The 22,952-nt window shown below is 43.6% G+C and overlaps 1 protein-coding gene across 2 annotated transcripts in view; it reads right to left on the reverse strand.

Moving 5' to 3' along the window:
* Nucleotides 1-22,952, reverse strand: part of Tnfrsf19 (TNF receptor superfamily member 19) — a 96,891-nt gene that overhangs the window by 44,646 nt on the left and 29,293 nt on the right. For both annotated transcript variants that reach the window (XM_008825001.3, XM_008825002.3), the window contains exon 4: nucleotides 8,998-9,176. In XM_008825001.3, the coding sequence (XP_008823223.1) occupies nucleotides 8,998-9,176 (179 nt within the window). The remainder of the gene's footprint in view (nucleotides 1-8,997; nucleotides 9,177-22,952) is intronic.

Raw genomic sequence — 22,952 nt, forward strand, 5'->3', positions numbered from 1 at the left:
TCATATTCTCTGTTTTTGAAGCATATTACAAAGCTACAGTAATCAAAACAGTATAGCATGTGGCACAAAGACAGATAAACAGGCCAAATGAATACTAGAAACAAGTTCTTGCATGTATGGTCAGTGATTTTTGACAAAGGTGCCAAGACCAGAAGGTGAAGAAATGACAGTGTCTCCTAGAAACAACGTTGAGAAAATGAGATCACCAATGGAAGGAATGAGTCTACACTACTACTATCTTATACATGAACAAAATCAACCCCAGATAGATTAAAAGCTCAAGAATAAGACCTAACACTACAGAAATCTAAGAAAAGCATGAGGAAAGGCTTCATGACACTTGATTTGGAGAAAGGTTTTAGATATGCCCAAAACACAGGCAACAGAGGTGAAGACAGATGAAGGCTGTGCATCACACAATTCTCTTGTGCAGCAGAGTAAGGTAAGAACCTGTGGAAGGAGAGACCATCCCTGCAAGTCATGGCTGGGGAGAGAGCGCAGGTGGTGGAACATTTGCCTCCTAAGTGTAAGACCCTGAATTTGATCCCCAGAACCCCTGCAAAGAAGCCGGGTCTGGGGGTTCACGCTTGTAATCCCAGCATTGGCAGATAGAGGGGAGGTGGGGATGCAGGGGGCGTCCTGGGGCTCACTGGCCTGTCAACCTAGCCTAATTGGTAAGCTCTAGGCCAGTGAGGGACCCTGTCTCAAAAAACAAGGTACAGGGCTGAAAGGATGGCTCAGCAGTTAAGAGTACTGGCTCCTCTTGCAGAGGACCTGGGTTTAGTTCCCAGCACTGACATGGCCGCTAACAATTGTTCATTACATAACTCTAGGATATCTGATGCCCTCTTCTAGCCTCAGTGGGTTTGTTTGCATGTGGTGCACTTAAATACATGCAGGCAAAACATTCATACACATAAAATAAAAATAAATAAGATATTTACAAAAACATGGTGGAAGTCACCTGGAGAATGGCACTCAAGGTTGACCTCTGGCCTCCTCTACACACATGCACATGTGAGAGCATGCACGCACACACAAATGTTAAGAAAATCATTAAAAAAAGAAAATATTTTCAAATCACATATCTGATAAGGGGTTAATAGCCAAAGAATATAAAGAATGTCTAGAACTCAACAAAAAGTATCAAATAACATGATTTCTGAATGGGCAAAGTGCTGGGCATGGTACACACACCTTTAATCCCAGCACTTGGGAGGTAGAGGCAGGCGGATCTCTGTGAGATGGAGGCCAGCCTGGTCTACATAGTTCCAGGCCAGCTGGGGCTACAGGGAGACCTATTGTAAAACAAACAAACATCGCCAGGCGTGGTGGTGCAGGCCTTTAATCCCAGCACTCAGGAGGCAGAGGCAGGCGAATCTCTGTGAGCTCAAGGCCAGCTTGGTCTACATAGTGAGTTCCAGGACAGCTGGGGCTACAGGGAGACCCTGTCTCAAAAAGACCAAAACAAACAAACAAACAAACAAACACAAAAACCCCAAGGACTTGGGCAAAGGACTCTAAGAACATTTCTGAAAAGATGACAGAGCATGTGGCCAACAAGCAAATGAAAATATGTTCCCATCACACCCTCCCAGAGCTGCAAATCAAACCACCCTACCACTTCACACTATGCTCAGCAGAAGGGCTATAGGCAAACACAGAACAGAAGAACTAAGGAAAAGACAGGTGCTAGAGCACTGAGATGCTATGTCCTGCTGGGTGCCAGAGCACTGAGATGCTATTTCCTGCTGGGGCCTGTGAAATGTGCAGCCATTGGGGGAAACAGGAGCAGTTCCTTGAGATGTAGAAAAAGGAGCTACCCAGAAATCCAGCCATCCCACTAGTGGGTATATACCTGAAGGAGTTTAAAACATATTTACACACCCACGTTCATTACAGTTCTATTCGAGGTAGCCAAAAGAGGAAGAAATCCAAATATTCATTGACAAATAAATAAACAATACATACAATGCATCCATTATTCCAGGCAATACCATGGGATGGTGCTTAGCCTTAAGAAGGGAGTTAATTCTATCACATGCTCCAACATGGAAGGCATTACGCTACAAGAATAGGCGAACTGCAAGCAGACAGATGCTGTACCATTCCATTTATATGAGGTACTTGAGGTCATCAGATTCACAGAAACAGAAGGAAGGGTGGTTAGGAGTGCTGATATGAGTGGGAAATGGCATTGTAGTGGATATGGTGCTGGAGTTTGGTATGCTGAGAAAGTTTGGACCTCTGCTTCTCCATCGTATACACAGACAGCAATAATCAGGGACACACTTAAAACTGGCTACAATGGGAAATGTTATGGTGCACATCTTTGTCACAACAGACAAATGCACATAAAATTCTAAAATAAAAATAACTGTGTAAGGGAGCTTTCTTATTTAAGATGTGTCTTATTAAATGTAACATATGCAGATATTTTTATACTTCCAGCCAGAAAATTTACCAAATTATAAATTAATTTGATCAAATATTGACAATGTCTAGAATACATTTTTATACAGGAAGATTTTCTATATAAAACCCCCCCAAAAATCCAACATGTCCAACAGCAAACACTGAGGGCACAAAAATGTATCTTTTAAAACTATTGAGTATCAGAGAAATACTGGATTGGGAATTGAAGGTAGAAATTATTTAACATCTGAAAAATAGAAATTTTCCTTGTGGTGAAACAGTTTTGATGTCTTAATTTTCTCTAGTAAGCGAATAAAATCAAGTTGCCAGCACATATTTATTAAAACATATCATAATCTGGGTGTGGTGGTGCACACCTTTAATCCCAGCACTTAGGAGGCAGAGGCAGGTAGATCCCTGTGAGTTCAAGGCCAGCCTGGTCTACATAGTGAGTTCCAGGACAGCTGGGGCTACAGGGAGACCCTGTCTCAAAGAGACCAAAAAAAAAAAAAAAAACCAACAAAACCCATCATGCGAGCAAGGCCCAGTGAGCTAAACAAGTTAGAGGGCAAGTGAGTCCTGTCACATTCCTATGACCACTAAATGCTGAGTAGAAATACTAACTAGAAAGGGGTTGGGTGGGCACAAATCATAGCTGTGCAACAATTACAGAGAAACATCCAGAACCCCACATGCCTCTTTCCAATGGCTTGAAGAAAGAATCTAAGCTTTTTTTTGGTCTTGTTTTGCTGTGTTTTGAGACAGGGTCTCTCTATATAACCTTTGCTGGTCTCTTGGCTCTCCTGCCTCAGTTTCCACACCGTTGCTAGCCTGTCTCACCATGCTACGAATTTTTCAAACTGCTACAAAGTTTTCATAACTATCAACTGACAATTAAGGTCAGAATCTGAAAGCACAAGGATAATCCCTAAACTACCAGTTAAGTAATAATGATCAAAGATGTTAGTGTTGATTTTTTTAAAAGCCTCCACAAAAAGATAATCTGATGCAAAGATGAAGAGCCAGAAGAATTTTAAGATATGCCTTGACTGTCATTCTGTCTCTGTTCTAAGCACACTTTCCCTAAGACTCTGGGCTTCCTTCTCTCTAAAGCCCCTCTCCCCTTGTGGTTAACTGACACCGCATAGCTGACCTTCATGTCAGCTTAACTCAAAAGCAAGGCTTTCCCCTTCCCCATTCTATTTCTCCAGAAGCTGCTGAGATTTACAGCTTACCTGCCCTGTGGTTTTCCTTTTAAACATTAATAAAAGTGTCCGCAAGCTTTAAAAAAAAGTAAAAATAAAGAAACTATATGATGGTATAAGTGGTCTATTAAATTTTAAAAAATGCTTTTTAAATTTTCTCTTCTCTCTTTCTCTCTCTCTCCTCTCTCTCCTCTGTCTCTCTCTCCTCTCTCTGTCTCTCTCCTCTCTCTTCTGTCTCTCTCTCTCCTCTCTTCTCTCTCTCTGTCTCTCTCTCCTCTCCTCTCTCTCTTCTCTCTCTCCTCTCTCTGTCTCTCTCCTCTCTCTCTCTCCATCTCTCTCTCCTCTCTCTCCTCTCTCCTCTCTCTCTCCTGTCTCTCTTCTCTCTGTCTTTCTCCTCTCCTCTCTCTCCTCTCTCTGTCTCTCTCTCCTCTCTCCTCTCTCTGTCTCTCTCTCCTCTCTCTCTTACTCTCTCCTCTCTCTCTGTCTCTCCTCTCTGTCTCTCTCTCCTCTCTCTGCCTCTCTCTCCTCTCTCTCTTTCTCTCTCTCTCCTCTCTCTCTCCTGTCTCCTCTCTCTGTCTCTCTCCTCTCTCCTCTCTCTTTCTCTGTCTCTCCTCTCTCTGTCTCTCTCCTCTTCTCTCTCTCTCTCCTCTCTCTCCTGTCTCTCCTCTCTCTCTCCTCTCTCTGTCTCTCGCTCCTCTCTCTCCTCTCTCTCTCCTCTCTCTCTGTCTCTCTCCTCTCTCTCCTCTCTCCTCTCTCTCCTCTCTCCCTCTCTCTTCTTTTCTCTTCTCTCTCCTCTCCTCTCTCTCTCCTCTCTCTGTCTCTCGCTCCTCTCTCTCCTCTCTCTCTCCTCTCTCTCTGTCTCTCTCCTCTCTCCTCTCTCTCCTCTCTCTTCTCTCTCTCCTCTCTCCTCTCTCCCTCTCTTCTTTTCTCTTCTCTCTCCTCTCCTCTCTCCTCTCTCTCTGTCTCTCTCCTCTCTCTGTCCTCTCTCCCTCTCTTCTCTTCTCTTCTCTTCTCTTCTCTTCTCTTCCTCTCTCTCTCTCTCTCTCTCTCTCTCTCTCTCTGTCCCTCCCCCCCTTTTCCTCTTCCTTGTATTTGTTTCTGGGATGGTACCCAGGGCCTCACTTGGTTTTGCCCTTCATGTGTGTGCCCGCTGAAAGCAGGGACCAAACTCATGCACATCATCCCTCAGGTGCCTTCCTCCACCTTGTTTTGTTTTGGGTTTTTTTTAAGACAGTGTTTCTCACTGGCCTGGAACTCACCAAGTCTGTGAGGCTGCTGACCGGAGAGCTCCAAGGAGCCAACTGTCTGCCTCTGCCTCCAGGGAGCTGGGGTTACTGGCACATACCACCATGTTTGACTCCCCCTTGCACCCCCCCATGGGTTCTGGAAACTGAAATAAGGTCTTCATGTTTGCATGGCAAGTCATCTCCCCAAGCACAGCCAGAGCCTCTTTCCAGCTAAACGCATGCTCCGCCACTGAGCCACATCATGGAGCCTTGTCTTCTCCTCAGTTTAGAGTGCCACAGTTTGGGGACATAGAAACATTTGAAAGCCCATTTCCTGTTCAAGTGAGGGAGAAAACAAATTTTTCAAATGAAATAAAATAAAAGGGGCCAGGGACATTCATTGTACAAAGTGTCTGATTAGACAGGTTCTGAAGTTTAATGGAGACTTAGCTCTTGGTTTATGGACAGATAATACAAAATGACAAAGGAAACCCATATTGGACTCTGCTTGATCACTGTGTGATGAAAAGCAACATATACATAAAGACATCCTACAGGATCCCTGACAGCGTCTGTGAGGAGAAACTGTTAGTTGAACTCAATCCAAATAACATCAGTTAGTCTGAGGAATGCTGTTTGAAACCATCACTTTGAGAAACCCTGCTGCAGACGGTTCATTCTCTGGTCTGTAGAGTCCTTCCGTCAAGGAAAGCTGGCAGTCCAGTTCTGTTTTACAGCATGCTGCCTCGTGGCCTGTGAGCCACAGTCTAGTGCAAAAGATGGACAGTGAGGCTGGGTGGCCGGTCAGCCTATGGTCCCCTTGCTCAACAGGCCACAGCCAGGGCCCCATTTTGAAACTGAACAGACACTAGTGGCAGGATGAAGCATTGGGTTCAACAGTGTCACAGTCACTGGCGACCACCTGGGAACAGAACAAGGAGCTGGGCATTGGAAGGAGAAAAACAGAAAACAGCCAAGGCTGTTCAGGCAGCTCTCAAGAGCTAGGCGCTGTTGGAGGCTGGAGGGTAGAAGGGGCAGATGGGTTGAGTCATGGTCCTGTGAGGCCTCTTGGTACAAAAAGCACCTTCCTAAGCAGGAAGCTCAGCACTGGTGAATTCCTGCCCCTCCATTCACAATCTGGGTGACAGTATTTGCTTAAAGAATGAATCAACACTGTAGGAAGTGAAGTCCTGGACTCGGGAGACAATGAGTGGGTGTACACATGAACTGTGTTAGCAAGAGCCCCTGGAGTCCTGCTCTCTCACACCCACTATAGGTAGCACACCCCAGTGGGGTTCTTGATTAAGGCCCAGGGGGTTGCTTTGAAAAACCATGTCCCTGGGTCCTGCTTCCCTGCCAGTCTCTCAGTCACTTCCTCCCCTGGCTGAACATCCTTGAGGACCCATCCATCCCCCAGATGAGGAAAGGAGACTTGAAGAGACATGCTTTCATCAATGCAGACCACAAGCAACGGAGGCACATCAGGTGTTCAGGTCATGATCCTCAATTAGGTTTCCATCAAAGTAAAACTCTAGCAATATCCAGGCATGATGGGGCAGGCTTGTCATGGAACTGAGGAGGCAGAGGCAGAAGGATGGAGAGTTCAAGGCCACCCTGGGCTACATAGCAAAACTGTATCTCAAAACCAAACCAAACCAAACCAAACAATCTCTCTAGTCTCGGTACCTACAGATACTACTTATAGGTTTGAAACTACAGTACTTTTTTTGGTACGGTTTTCACTTCTTATGTGTATGTGTGTATTGCCTCCATGTATGTAAGTGCACCTGTGTGTGCAATGCCCTCTGGGGTCAGAAAAAGGCATCAGATCCCTAAAATAGAAGTTATGGATGGTTGTCAGTTGCCATTTGGGTGCTGAGAACCAAACCTGGGTCCTCTACAAGAGCAGTCAGTGCTACTAATCACTGAGCTGCCTCTCTAGCCCCTCAGTATAATTTTTAAATGACAGATTTACTAAGACATAGTTCACATATCATACAAGTCACCCACCGAAAGGGTGCACTTCAATGACTTCAATATAATCACAGAGTTGTGTAACTATCACCACGATTGATGTTGGGGCATGTCTATCACCCCCAAATCAAACCTTACAAGCTCTAATAATCACCCATCCTTCCCCAGTCCAAGAGGGAGAAAGCCTTGGGACCCAATTGCTGCTTAAAGGCCTAACCTTAACCAGTCACACAGGAGCACCTGACTTCTTCAGGGGTGCCATCAACCCACAGCAGGGATGTTGTTGCTTCTGGCTATTGTGTATAATGCTGTGTTTTTGTGTGTACATCAGTTCTCAGATACCCTGATTATATACCCAGGTGAAGACTGTTGAGTTATACAGTAACTGTGTATTTAGCTTCTTAAGGAAATGTCAGTCAGCCTGTTTTCTAATGCAGCCCCACCATTTTACATTCCCACCAACCATCTAGGAAAGCTCTTGTTTTCCTACACCTTAGCCAATACATGTAGTGCCCATCTTTTGGTGATGGCCACTCTGGTGGGCATGAGGCACACGTGGTTACATCTCCCTGCCATGGTATTAATGATGTGAGCACCTTTTCTTGCACATATTTGCCACTTGCTTGTATTACTGGAGTAGCATCTCTTCGAACCCTTTATTCATATTTTAACTAGCTTGTTTGTCTTTTTGAATTACTGAGTTGCAGGAATTCTTCATATTCTTGAGGAGAATATGCTGAGTCAGGTAGGTCCCTTATAGAGAACCAGAACTCAGAGAGCTGCAAAAAAGAGAAGTCTAAGACCAAAAACACACATTGGATTTCATCAAAACTAAAAACTTTTGGGCTTCAAAGGACACCATCAAGGAAATGAAAAATTGGCCACAGATGGAGTGAAATATTGGCAAATCCTGTATCTGACAGAGACTAGCTTATCTAGAGTAAGCTAGGGCCTCTTAGGATACGTGTCAATGTCCATGGAAGGCTCCTTCACCCCTGCTGTCTCTCCCCTACTCAGTCTTCTCCCCTCTGACTCTTGGGGCCTCTTTGCAAGGATGTATTAGTGCAAATCACCAGGGACTAAACCCATGACCTCGAACATGGTCGGCAAGCACACCTTGCCACTGAGCTAGATCCCTTACCCTTTTTATTTTTTTTTTACTTTGAGACAAGGTCTCACCAAGTTGCCTAGGCTAACCTTGAACTCATTCCAGCCTAGACAGGTCTTACCTTTGAGATTCTCCTGCCTTATCTACTAAGTAGCTGAGATTACAGGCCTATGCTACCGGGCCTGGCCCTCTGAAGGTTGTCAAGTGTACTAGGTTCTGTTGCCTCCAGCTTCTCCCCAGCTTCCTGTCAGCTGTGCCCCTCTCTGCACATCTGCTTAACTAATGGCCTTCCGCCCTTGCTCAGACCTCTCCTTCGCAGTCCACCTTGCTTACTGGGTCCCCCAGCTTCATACTGTACCCTACTGGGCCGCCACTTGGCACTTCTGCTCAATTTACTCTTAGTCTCTTCATAGCAGTCATCTCCTAGATTTCTGCAGACTTTACTTACTGTTTATTAGGCCTTTTACAGTTATTTGTTTATTTGGAGGTGGTGCACCATGGCATGTGTAGAGGTCACAGGACAATCTGAGGAACTGGTTCTCTCCATCGACCAGGATGGTCTCAGGAATTGGACTCAAGATGCAGGCTTGGTGCACGTATCCTTACATACTGAGCCATCTCGCGGGAACAGACTAAGCCTTTTAACAACCCCTATCAGGACACAAACTCCATGTGGCCAGGGATCTCTGCTTTCTCCTCTGACTTATCCCAGGGACCTCAGGGAAGCCACAGTTGTGGGCCTCACGCCCTTCCTCCTTTGTGAGCTGCCTGGTTCATTCCTTTGTGCATTTGTCTAAGTGCTGCTGCTCACTGGTTTGTAGAACCTCTAGGTTTTCGTGACACATCCCCTTTGCTAGTGTGCCCACTCGTCTGACTTGTCACCAGTGCCTGGCACATAGCCTGGCACAGACTAAGCTCATAAGCTGCTGAGGGGATGTTGAGACAGAAATCCCAAGTGTCCCCAAACATCTTCAGATTCATATTTGCGCTTTCAAGATTAGAGGGAACAGTGAAATGTCTTGGAAAATGTTTAATTAATAACTGGCATGGAAGAAATGGACCAACTCACCCTGGCAAGCAGTCCCCGCAGACAGCATCACTGGTGTGTGAGCAGTTGGCCCTTTGAAAGCGGTTCACTAGCGCACAGTCCACACAGGGCTTGCATTTCTGGAAGCCCCAGTCCTCCTTGAACCTGAGCGGTCGGCAGGGCACACACAGAGCATCCTCCCCATAGCCGAAGCCACATTCCTGTGGGGATTAGGAGGCAACAGACAGCTATTCAGACTTTGCAAGTGTGGGAAAGGAAAGGCTGCTTGGCTGAAGGAAGACCAGCTCTCTTAATAACCAAGGACCTGCCTTCCCAGGCACAAAGGCGGCCTTTTCAGCAAGTTCAAATGTGTCTTTCCCCCTAATAATCTCTCTTACTGCCAGAAGTGTCCTTAGCCATCCACTGTATTCCAGAGGCAGCGAGCAAGTGCGTAAGAAAAGGCCTTCTGGCCTCCCACTGGGGCATTATGGCAGAATTATGGCACTTTCTTCTCCCCTAATTAAGCCTGTCATGTGACTGTACAGAAACTAAAGTCTACAGAACATTCAGACACTTGTCCGCTTATCAAGGCAGAAAATAAGCACTCGGCTATCAGGGCTGCTACTCCAGAGGATAAAGATAACTGCGTGAGAGGTTTCATAAGCTTGCGTGCTTAGAAATCCATGCCTGGGTAGTGCCTTGAAATACTGCCCAACTAACATCTGAGACCAGAAAAATTCTTACTTTTTGTGCAAAGAAAACTTAGTGAAACTAAAGGTAGCAAGCTAGAGCTGGGGGTGTGGCTCGAAGGTAGAGTGCCTGCCTGGCATGGCATGCAGGTTACCCTGAGTTCAGTCCTCAGTTCTGCAAACCAAACCAAGCCAAACCAAACACCTAAAGGTCTCAGGCTTCTCCAGATGTGCACATGGGAACAGGGCACTATTTTATGGGGATGGGTTAAGTAAATGATTCTTTGGTCCCCAGATGATTATTTCCACAAGTTCAAGAGCAAAATAAATTATAGCATATCACACAGCACAACTGTTAATACATCCTTAAAAATGAGAATGCAGTTGTGTGTTTTTAACAATTTAACAGTACGTATGGCAGAAAATCAGAAGTATGCTCCCACAGAAAACCCACATATTAATAACCCTCTTGCTGTGTCGCATTTTTATAGTAGAATTGTTTCCCCAAATCTCCCATCATTACCCGGCCACATCTGTGTGCCCTGGATATCTTTGGTTGTGGAAGTCTATTCTTCCTAATAATTTTGTTAACGGATGTAAAAGGCTGAAAATTTGAGGGTGTCAGATATGTGATACTAAATTGGGAGTTGTTGGGACTTGTATCCCAGCCTACCCACCATCTGAAACACACTGGCTCTTGGGAGCCTCTTGAGAGGAATTTGCTTCTAAATTTGAAGCTGGAAAAATCACTGGCATAACTGTTTAAAAAAGAATCACAATTCATGATCTTTATATTTGCAGCGCATGTAAGAAGACTTGCGTTCAAACTGAAGTATCTGTGTACTGATTCTCAACACAACAACAAAAATCTTACGGGGCGGGGGAGGTCCTAACATTACTGGGTGCTTCCTCCATGAAAATTTTATAGTGCATTATCTCCATAAACCACACTCATACTGCCCATTCCCACAGCACTGATGTGGATGGGCCTTTGGGGAAGTGGCTGGCCTTAAGCAAGGTGGTATAGGGAGTGTTGGTACCAATGTCTGAGCGGCTACAGCTTACCTCCAGAGCTAGGCTCCTAATCACTGTGCCACAGGGCACACGGGAAGATGCTAAAAGTATCCTGAGAAGGCCCATCATCTGTGCTTTGTGACAATGGTCATTATTCACAGATACCAGCTTAAGACCTAGAGAAGATCATCTTTGCAGAGTGGCTAAGCAAAGCCATGGATACTGCCTAGATGACCCAGGAGCAAGACTTAGCCAAAATCTGTTAGAGCCTGGAATACAGGCCTTACGTCTTGAAAATTCTCCATTTGTCCATTAAGTTTATATGTTTTAATTTCTTCATTTTTATACAAAATCAACTAAGCTTTAATTACTTGTCAGAAATTAAATCCAAACCAACATCAAGGGCAGACTGCCTACGCTAGTAAGCTACTCATAAGGGCGGGTGTAATCAATCTGATTTTTTACTAATGAATGTGTCCCCATTCGGGATGAGTGACACCTTCTGCTCCTTGTCACTCTGCCTCTTTAAAAAGTCACTCTTACTCTTCCAGTGATGGAGATTGAACATGGCCTTGTCCGTGCTGGGCAGGAGCTCTACCTCAGAGCTACGTCTCCAGCTTTCTTGTTTGCTTGAACAGCCTGACCATAGCCTAGCCAGGCCTTGGACTTTGAATCCTTTTGTTTCAGTCTTCCCAACTAGTTGATATTCACAAGTTAGAATTGCTTTAATGTTGTTAAGAGACATGCTGCCCATTAGTGGGAATCTGTGATGCTTCTAATTTTTAATACTTCTATGAGATAGAACTTAGTGTTTGCAGAAAGCATCTGTCTGTCTTGATATCAGGACAATAAAGGCATTCAGGAAGGATTTCTTCAGGCTGTGCAAGGTCTTTGAAGGAGGTCATTGGGAGGGCTTCTGTGCTTTGTGCAGGGCTTGTGGCTGCCTGGGGATGGATGCGTGCTTTTGCCGAGCACTTGGGTTGCTGAGAGCGCCTGGAGCATGTAAAGGCTTTCTGTGAGTACAGAAGAGGCCTCCCCTACAGTCTCTGGGGATCAAAGCACCGCACACGTGACACTAGGGCGGGTGCCACATTGTTTGCAGGAGAAGCTCCAGTCAAAGGCTCCAGCCAGGGCAGAGTGCTTCCAAGTCAAGCTTTTGATCCCAGCAGCCTGAACTGTCAGAGACTCATGTACAAGTTAGAACACAGCAAAGAAAGGAGGGAAAGAGAGAGGCAGAAAAGGGAAAAGGAAAGTAAGTAAGGGAGAATGCAAGCAAAGCCCAGGTTAACTAGAAAGAAATGTGGCTTGACTTTCTTGTTCATGGCAGCATTGAAATAAGAAGCAAAAAGTATGTTTTCCTACGCTGGCGCCAAAGCTGCACACACTGGTGTGCCAGCTCACTACTTGTTGGCTGAATTTTTCTGGGAACTCTCTGATCCTCAGTCTCTTCATCAGTGAGATGGGGGTAGTAATACCTGCCCTACGGGGTTGTTTTGAAGAATAAACGGGAAAACATATAAACCTTAAATCAAACGCAATGGGGCACCCATTAAACAAATTATACCTATGGATATTATTATTTTAGATTTTCTACCAACCAATAAACCAACTTTCCTGATTAAAGGTGGCGGCAGGAGAATTGTGTGTTCAGGCTAGCTTCTGGGCAGCAGAGTGAGATTCTGTCTCAGAAAGCCAGGAGCTTGCTTGGCATGTGCAAGGCTCAAGGTTCAGTCTCCAGTACAAAAAGTGAAGAGGAAACTGTACAATGGCCCTTTGCTGGGGAACATGGGTATCTAACTTCAATTTTTTCTAGGTTACTTGAAACATACCACTTTCTATCTTTATGGAAAAAAAAATCATTCTGAAATGTACTGCAAATTTTCTAAACTGAAAAACCTCAAGTTAACCGATTTCCCTTTGCTGAGTCACCTGCTGTGTGACTGAGTCACCTGCTGGGCTGGGCTGTCATACTGCCTGTGGTACCAGTGTCTGCACAGGCAGCTCAGAGGCTCCACATACCTGCCAGGTGGCCCACTGTTGCTCTGGCTCCTGCCAAGTTCACATCTCCCACAGTCCACCTCCTCCCTCCATGGAGAACCAAGCAAGTGATCAGCTGGACATGAACTTAAAGATCAATAGGAGAACTGGCCTTGGCAGCACCTGCCTGTAATCCTAGCACTGGAGAGGCTGAGGCAGGAGGATAAACAGGGTTACATAGTAAGACTCTATCTCAGAAAGCAAAACAAAACAACAACAAATGACTGAAAAAAATGGGCATTCTAGCACATGGAAGTCTCTTCCATTTTTTTTTTTTATTCCTGACTCTCTAGAATTTGTACTGCATAGCATCATTTTGACCAATGTGTTTATGTCATTTAATTTTCTGTGCTGTTTATATCCATTATATTTTCTAGAATGAGCATAAACATACCACTTTCTATCTTTATGGAAAAAAAAAATCATTCTGAAATGTACTGCAAATTTTCTAAACTGAAAAACCTCAAGTTAACCGATTTCCCTTTGCTGAGTCACCTGCTGTGTGACTGAGTCACCTGCTGGGCTGGGCTGTCATACTGCCTGTGGTACCAGTGTCTGCACAGGCAGCTCAGAGGCTCCACATACCTGCCAGGTGGCCCACTGTTGCTCTGGCTCCTGCCAAGTTCACATCTCCCACAGTCCACCTCCTCCCTCCATGGAGAACCAAGCAAGTGATCAGCTGGACATGAACTTAAAGATCAATAGGAGAACTGGCCTTGGCAGCACCTGCCTGTAATCCTAGCACTGGAGAGGCTGAGGCAGGAGGATAAACAGGGTTACATAGTAAGACTCTATCTCAGAAAGCAAAACAAAACAACAACAAATGACTGAAAAAAATGGGCATTCTAGCACATGGAAGTCTCTTCCATTTTTTTTTTTTATTCCTGACTCTCTAGAATTTGTACTGCATAGCATCATTTTGACCAATGTGTTTATGTCATTTAATTTTCTGTGCTGTTTATATCCATTATATTTTCTAGAATGAGCATCTCTTGAAACAGGTGTGCATGCATGTATATATGCATGTGTGCTCCATTCTTCACTGGGATAAATCATATCAAGAGAGGAACAACTGTGCTTCGATGTCTCAGCCTTCACCATCCCTTACTGAATATCACCTTTCTGTATCTGAATTCATGATTCATGATTCTGGCTGGGTTTAGGTGAGAGAAAGCCTGCATCCAATATGATTCATAAAATAGAAGCATTTATGGAATATATATATATATATATATATATATATTATACTACCCTGGGAACTCCTATAAACATTTGGTTTGTTTGTTTGTTTTTTGTCTTTTTGAGACAGGGTCTCCCATGTAGCCCCAGGTGGCCTGGAACTTACTATGTAGACCAGGCTGGCCTTGAACCCACAACAATCCACCTGCCTCTGCCTCCCGAATGCTGGAAATAAAGTCGTACACCACCACACCCGGCTAGTCTAATATTATTTTAAAATTTACAAAAAATAGGTTCTAGCTCATGACAGTCTAATAATAAATCAAGGGAGGTAGTTCACTGTATCTACACATTGAACTAACTAGAAACTTTTGAATTAGCTAGAAATCCAGAGACTTGCTTCTAAGGAATTGCAGTATAGTATCAGTGACCACAATCACTTTTTTGAGCTGACTGCTGCATATCTAAAGCTTTATAAACACAGAGACGCTGTAATCACTCGTAATCCAGGCTATAAAGTAAACAGCATCTAAACATTAAATTACCCCCAATATAAGTGTCTGCTTTGATGTTTTTATTTCATTCAGTGAAACCAGGTGTTTAAAATGCCTTGAAATCTCCACGTGGTTCAGTAAATAACTACCAGAAGCAGAAGAGGTGAAACAGCCGAAGGCACCACAGCCTCCAACCATGCGATCCTGGTGGACACATGTCCTGTACCTTGGCTCACTTGCGTGGCCTCCCAAGCTGGAGATCATGTCTTTTTTTTTTGGTATATTAAAAATGAATACATATAAGACTTAAAAAAATTAAACGATACACCTTCTTCCTGTGCCAGATCCCTAATGTCCTTTTACACAAGGAAATGCTGTTACCAGGTTTTGGGGTGACCTTCCAGAACTAGCCTGTGTGTGCCTATGCTGGACACCTGGGCTACTACTGAGTGTACCTGATTGGTGCTGTTCCCTAGGTACTGCATTCACATGCTAGGCACAGAAGGAATTCACATTTGGGCAGTTGCATGTGAATTGATCAGATCATTCTGTACCTAACAAAAACTACTTCAGATCTCTTACCACCTCCATAATGCTTAGCTAGAAAGGGAGTGATTTCTTGAGCTATATTCTGTTCTGCAGCAGCCAGACAGGTAAGTCTGGGCCTGAGCTACTTGGGTTTAGCCTTTTGATAGATTTTTCCTGGTCAAATGCTATGCAGCCTCCTCTGAGGAGTGCTCTAGTTGGACCTTGTCTTCAAGAGCCATTTCCAAGAGTTCTGTCAAGTCAGTTTAGTCCAGTATCCTCCTCCTCCATATCTGATCAAGCATCCCGAGCTCCACCATTCCCCTGATGGTACCTAGTCATCCTGGACAGCTTTACTAAGAATTCTGTTTCGTCAGCTTGATCAAAATCCCCCTTGCCCTTCATGCTTCCTGTAGTCATTTTCCATCCACCGACTCCTGCCTCGCTTCCTGCTCCAAAGCCTCTTACCCACGTTGTGCTCACTATGAACCCCTCTTGTCTACCCTATGCCCAGTATAAGCCCCTATTCCTATGTTGTATTCAGTTAAGTCTGGTTCCATTCTGAAGTCTTTCCCTTGCTGCAGTAGTCCTAAGTGAAATCCATTTTAGCACTTTACTGTTGAACTCTGAGTAGTCTGACATTTTCCAGGCTGAGACAGTATGCAGAGTGAGTTAGACAAGCGAGGACACGGGAAGGACAGTGGGAAGCAAGGCCATCATGGACATAGAATTATATATGTCCGTCCCCCCCGCCGCCCCTCTTTTTAATGGAACCTGGTTCTACCATAAATACAAAGGGTTGAAATGCATTTTTGCCTTTAAAATACTCTACTATCTTTATTTTTTATATTACAATGTGGTATCTTAAGAGCTTGAAGGAAGTGTCTAACACTTCTAGATTCCCAAGCAGACAAAAAATATACACATAAAATATACACATAAAATAATGATGCAGTGGAAAAAAAAAGTATCGCTAGAGGGTTCCTACTTTCTAAAATCATGCAGGAAGTAGCCCTTAGTGTCTGACTTTCCTCCAGGGCCTTATTGTTGCACCCGCATCCTGGACATTGCAAAAAGTAAGAAAAGGATGCTTGCTGGTCATCATGGTGTATGTAGCCTTTGATCCCAGCAGAGGATCAGAGACAGAGGCGGATGGCTCAAGGCCAGCCTGGTCTACATAGCAAGTTCCAGGTCAAATGGGGCTACAGGGAGTCCCTGTCTCAAAGGAAAAGAAAATAAAAAGAAAGGGATGCTTGCCCAATAAACAAGTGGATGAGCAAATACTGTTTAAAGCAGTATTTCCTAAAGATTTCCTTTTTAAAATAAATTCTCAGGAGCATAGCCTCTAAGGCTGCAGCCCTAGCTCCCTGGGAGTCCTCTTGGGTGCTGGTGGTATGTGGGGTGGGGTGGGTTGCGCAGCCTTTCTTTTTTGGTTCTAGATCCAGCCAAGCTGCTTCCAACCCAGCAAGCAGCTGTCTGCCCAAGATTCTGAAGCCACACTTGGTGGCTATCCAGTAGTAAGATGACTCAAAGCCAACAGTCCCAAACCCCCTTCTCTTTTCTGCCTTTGTAATTCCAACACTTAACAAAAACACATTCTGGTGCCACCTAAGAGGTAGAGGGACACTTCTCCAGACCACAGGGGAGCACCTCATCGACCCCCTAGTGTTAGATTTTCCAGGGCCTTGGCCTAAGGCACTGTTTATTTGTACAGCCAATAAGTTGTTTACTTTGGTTTTTTTGAACTTTAAAAAGTTAAATGTTAAATTCCAAATTTGGATGGGAAAGAAGTTATTTGTGGAGAAAATCAAGGGCACAAAAATGGAAATGTCAAATTAGATTTATATGGCTTGTGTTTAGAAATGAGGTTTTTTTTTACATTTCCTTTAATAAGACAACACCAAAGAGCTATGAAAATCTGTAGCTGGGATTTTTAAAGAAAAGTTCCAAGAGGGGCTTTCACTGTCTGCTAAACATCTATGTACTCCATCAGTATGATTAAAAAATAAAGTGAGCAACTTAAAGAAGAAATAAATATATATACTTGTAAATTGCATTAATTTTTGGTGACTTTCTTCATAGAGATGAAAACATTTTTAAAAATGAGACATCTTTAAAAACAATGAGCTGGACATGCGCCCTGTGGGGAAAGTAGGCTGTTGTTTACTGGAGCTCTTTTTTTCACATTAATGAAAGTCATCCCAATAATTGGTTAGAAAAGCTTACTTTGAAAACCATGCCAAAGGCTTGAAGCCTGTTTCAAGTGGTTCATGCAAAAACTGGTTTCCTGATTTACTGCTGCGAGGCGATCATGTTAAAAGCACATTGCTGGCATTCATTCTTTGTGAGGAGGAGGGGTCAGGGCTGGTGAACTCTAGGCTGTGAGAATTCAAACTCTAATGTGGTTACTTTGGGAAAACAGAAATCATCCTCTCCTGTGCGTCCCAAGCCACTCCCATGAGAGCTAAAAGGATGGATGGAGATGGCCAGGTTGCGCTCTTCAATGCCCTTCACACTTTGGGCCCTATGATCCCAGCAGGTACAATCGGAGGAGCCACGTGAGCCATCATTTGTGGCTTTGACTCTGACATTGGAAACATATTCTCAATTCTCTTCTTAGAAACTTCCAAAACTGAAATCATGTAGCAAAGAGAAATAAAGTAAAAATGGCTCCATGACCAAACAGACTTCAAATGGCTCAGTCATCTGTCATAATTTTTCCAAAAATATAGGATCAGTGACTCTTATGCTGAATGACCAAAGACATCCAGAAGGAGCAGAGAATGTGTCTGGAACTTTCAGGAGATGAGCACGGGAACCAAAAAGAGCTAACAAGATGAGATCACTCAGTATGGTGTGGGGACACAGAGTGTCAGAAACAGGGTTCTGGAATGCGAGGTGAGGGGGGGGGTGTTCCTGTCAGTGAGCTGGCCGTAAGACATAGGGCATTTATGGAGAGGAAAGAAAGGAGGCAGGGTAAATGGCAGGGCAGCTCCACATTAGGTGAGATCTGTTTTAGTACTTGGTCTTACCCCAGAACCGCTGGAAGAAGTGTTATGACTTGCAATCCAAGAGCCTCACAAGGCTTCCCTCACATTGAAAATATTAAAAGTGAAATAAGACTAAATTTCCAGTTTTTCAGTGACACTGGCTAAACACATTTCAAGTGTTTAGCATAGTGGCTAGGGGCTCCCAAAGTGGGTTGCAGAGGCACAGACGCTTCACAGGAAGACCTACTAGACAGCAACCTATTGGAGTAAGGTTGAAAAGAGAAAGGTCATGACCAGGTGGCCACACCACACCCACTACAGCAACTTTGACAGATAGTTGACCGCTGGGTGACGGCTTCCCATCTGAAGGAAGGGAGCCATCATAATCCTAACTCCAGACATGTGGTGTGAGGATTCTATTATTTAGTCCCACAAAGTCACATAATAACACTTGACCACCTATTTTGGTCACATGATTAGCATCACAACTGCAGGATATATATTCTAGAATAACAAAGACATGTATGAGACATGGTCTGCTTTGTTAAGAGATGTCCTTTGAAAGAACATAACTCAGACTATTGAGGTTTCATGCATGAAAGGTTCAGATCGCTAATCTATAAGAAGTGACATAGAAGAGACAAGTGTCCATGTAAATAACCAATGTATGATCAGAGCTGGGACTGCTAAGTAGACTTCTTATCTAATAACTGAAAGGAGGCTGGAGAACCAGGGACCACACCTGATAGGTGCGCCAAGGCACACAGCATCTCCAGGAACCATGCTCCAGTGGCTGCCAGCAAGCCCTAACTACATGTTGTAGATGGTGGAAACCTCATAAACAATGGGTAAGTAGGCCTAGACACCTTGAGAACAAAACAAAATTGAATGTTTTCCAAAGAAAATAATAATTAGGAGTAATAAAACCACAGATAGAGAATATAACCAGGCCTGCTTACCCAAAGCTTTTCCAAATTTTAGTTTGAAGACACAAATATATGCTTGCAATGGACAGAACTTTATGACCCATGACCATGATGTTTCAAATGAAAACCTGATCCTAGAAAAAGGAGGACTGGGGATGTGGCTCAGTGGAGGAATCCTTGCCTAGCATGTTCAAGGTCCTGGGTCTAATGCACTGGACCAACCACACAAAAATGGACCCAAGTATTAAATTATGTTTAACACAGTGAAACAAGCAAATTAAAATAATGATGAGATAAAGGTTAGTCAGGGGGCTCTTATCTCTAGGGAAAACACTAGCTTGATTTTACTCTTAAAACTTTTATTTTCTTTTTGTTTTTAACTTTATTCACTGAGTGAAAATTAAGATTAAAGACTACAAAATATATTACTTATAATGTACACAAATTCACTAATTATCATATTGTTAGATGTTAAATACCTTTAAAAAAAAATACCTAGGGTAGATGAATTTGTTTACTCCCTGAGCAAAAGCACTGTGCCTTTGAGGGTCAGACAGCTTGGGCAGTAAGACAACAAAGCTGCATGAGAGAGATTGTCACTCTCCAGGGGATACCATAAACCCTATACTAATATGTCACACATCTGTGCATGAGAGGGCATACCAGAGCATTGTGAGTACTGTATGGTTGGATGGCTGTTTCAAGTGCTTCAGGAAAACTGCTATCCAGGGAAACATACTCCATAGGAGTATGAAATACAGAAACTCTTATTGAATAATGACCTCAGGAAATTGATTTGCTTTCATTTTCTAAAGACTTCATGAAATTATTTTGTTGTTGTTGATTTTTGCTATTTTTGAAACAAGACTCCCACTGTCACCCAGGTTGACTGCTAGCTTATGATTCTTCTGCCTCAGCCCCTCGAGTAGCTGGGGTTATAGATACACACACCACCATGTCCAGCTAAGACTTCCTTTTGTTAACATTTTAGATAATGTTTTGTGTCTATATATTTGTGTGGGGTTGTAGATGTACATGGGAGTGTGGAGGCCAGAGGGGGATACAGTAAGTCTTCCTCAATCATTCTTAACCTTATTCCTTGAGACATGGTCTCTCAATAGACCTGGAGATTACCAATTTGCCGAGACTGACTGACCAGTGAGCCCCAGGGAGCCTCTTGTCCCTGCAGGCCCAGTATTGGGACTATAGGTGCATGCTGCCATGCCGGCAAGGAATTTTTTTTAATGTGGATTCTGGGGAATCGAATTTAGGTCCTCATGCTTCTGCAGCAAGCATGCTACCAACTGAGCCACCTCTCCAAATCTGAAGACTTCTTTTATAAAAATTTATTTTTATTTTATGTGTGTATTTTGCCTGCACATATGTAAGTGCACCCATGTGTGCAGTACCTGTGGAAACTAGAAGAGGGCATTAGATCTCCTGGAACTGGAGTTCTGGATGGTTGTTAGCCACCTGTGTGTTTGGGGATCTAAACCCAAGAGTAGCCATTGTTCTTAACTGCAGAGCCTTCTCTTGAAAACTTTATTTTTGTTGTTGTTGTTCGTTTTCTTTAAAACAGCATCTCCCTGTAGCTCCAGCTGGCCTGTAGACCAGCTCTTGCTATGTAGATCAGGCTGGCATCACAGAGATCAGCCTGCCTCTTCCTACTGAGTGTTGGGATTAAAGGCATGGGCCACTGCGTCTGGCTAAAAATTCAGGTTAAGGTTCACAGTAAAAATGAAAGGAAGATTCTGATATCCTGTGTGTCCCCCATGTATCCTCCTGTGTATCCCTGTTTCATTCCCTGCCCCCATGTATATCACCCCCTATGTATCCCCCATGATCCCCCTCTCGTGTATCCCCCTGTGCATCCTCCTGTGTATTCCCCTGTGCATACACCTGTGAATCCACCTGTGTGTCCCCTGTGTATTCCCTGTCTCCTCTAACCCTATGTAGCCTCATCCATTATCAACTTCCTTCAATCCATTCAATCCATGAATATTGCATCTAAAGCCCCTATTTAAATACTTTAGGGTTCAGTCTTGGCCTTGTATGTTTTATGATTTTTGGACAAATGCATATAAACATGTGTCCACTATTATATCAAAAGGAATATATATATGTTTATAATTTATTTATTTTTTTGTTTTATGTGTATGAGTGTATGGCCTGCATGTATGTGAGTGCACCTGTGTCATGCAATGCCACAGAGGTCAGAAGAGGGCTTCGGATTCCCCTGGAAGTGGAGTTAAGGACGGTTCATAGCTGCCATGTGGGTTCTGGGAATAGAGCCCAGGTCCTCTGCGAGGGCAGTCAGTGCTCTTTACCGCTGAGCCACCTCTCCAGCTCTCAAAAGGAATATTTTTACTGCCCTAAAATAATCCTGTCTTGGGACTCAAACCCTGGTCCACTGCAAGAGCTGCCTGTGCTCTTAACTGCTGAGTCATATCTCCAGCTCCTAAATTTCTTTTCAAGGTACTGAGAAAAGAACTGTCAAAAGAATGAAAAGACAAGTTGCAGGCCTGGGGGAAATATTTGCAAAACATATCTGCCAAAATTTTTTTTTTTAAAGGATATCAGGCAAAAGCCCATTATCCAGCATATATATATTTTTTAGCTCTCAAAATTCAACATTAAGAGAACAAGCAACCTGATTTAAAAATGAGTCAAAGACCTTAAGAGATGCTTCACCAGAGACCTAAGGAAAGTAACTACACATGAAGATGTGTCCCTACCAGGCGCCACCAAGGAAAGGCTGATTAAAACAACAGCGAGATGCCACTGCGCTCCACACTGGCGACACCTAAGGTGGGTGAGGGATGCAGAGCAGCAGGAGTTCTCATCCAGGGCGTGAGCTCAGTCAGCCTATCATCTGTTCCTTAATACTTACCCAAAGGATCTGAAAACCACACAAACGCCTGCACATGGCTGTTTATATAAACAGCTTTACTCAATTGTGCAATTCTTCCTTAGTCTATTAACAAGGGATTTCCTTACTAAGTTTCAAACATTCTTTTAAATTTGTTAAGTATTTAAGGACACAACACATGGTCTAGGTCAGTGAGTTTTCATGAGTGACAAAAGAATGCGCATTCTGCCTGTACTGGATGAAAGCGTCTCTAGGTGTCAGTTGCATCCAGTTGACTGATGGTGTTAACCTCAGCTATGTCTTTGCTGATGATCTGCTTGCTGGATCTGATCTGCCCATCTAACAGAGGGATGGATGTTCAAGTCCCTCCTTCACTGCTGGATTCTTTTCTTTCTTACACTTTAGTCAGTCTGGAACTCCATGTTGTATAGGCTGGCCTACTTAGGATCCCACTGCCTCAGCCTCCTGAGGCAGGGTGCACGCCTGGGCCACCAGTCTGCATTTCCTTCACTGTAATTTCACACTGCAGGGGCTCTGATTGGTGCTTTCTGTCTGCACATTCTCTGAGAAGTCAAACATTCTTATCTTTGCTCCTTTATAGATAAGGTTCTTTTTTTTCCTTCTAGCTTGTCTTAGGACTTTTTTCCTTTAATCTTTGCTTTTTTGTAGTCTAAAACTCATATGCCACAGTCTTTGGCATTTATTTTACCAAAATAAATTATGGTCTGTGTGCTTCTAGGTCTGCAGGTTTTAGTGTGTGACCTTAATCTGGAGAAATTCTAAATCATTGTTTTAAATCTTTCATCTGCTCATTCCTTTCTTCCTTCATCCCCACTCTTCACGCTTCCTTTTGTAGCTGTCCCACAATCCTCAGGTAATCAGTTCTGTTTTGTTGTTCTTGTTTCTTTCAATCTTTATTCTCTCTCAGTTTTTATTGTGAGGTGCCCACTGGTAGATGTTCAAGTTCAGAGACTCTTTCCTTGGTTGTATCAATCTACTAATGAGCCCATATGAGGAGACAATCTTCATTTCTGTTATTGTTTTCCATCTCCAGCTTCTATTAATTTATTATTTATTTTTTTAGTCATTGGGTCTTTCCATGGATTTCCATCTCTCACCTTATACTGTCCATCTAATTCTCTCATAATGCCTATTTTATCCTATACAGCCTCCCAGTGTATCAATTACAGCCATTTTAAATTCTGTCTGATAATACCAATACTTCTGCCATCTTCTTTTCTGACACTTTCTGTAGCTTCAAACTGAGCTTTTGC

The sequence above is a fragment of the Nannospalax galili genome, unplaced genomic scaffold (genome assembly GCF_000622305.1).
Source record: "Nannospalax galili isolate Female #2095 unplaced genomic scaffold, S.galili_v1.0 scaffold488, whole genome shotgun sequence".
Lineage (NCBI taxonomy): Eukaryota > Metazoa > Chordata > Mammalia > Rodentia > Spalacidae > Nannospalax > Nannospalax galili.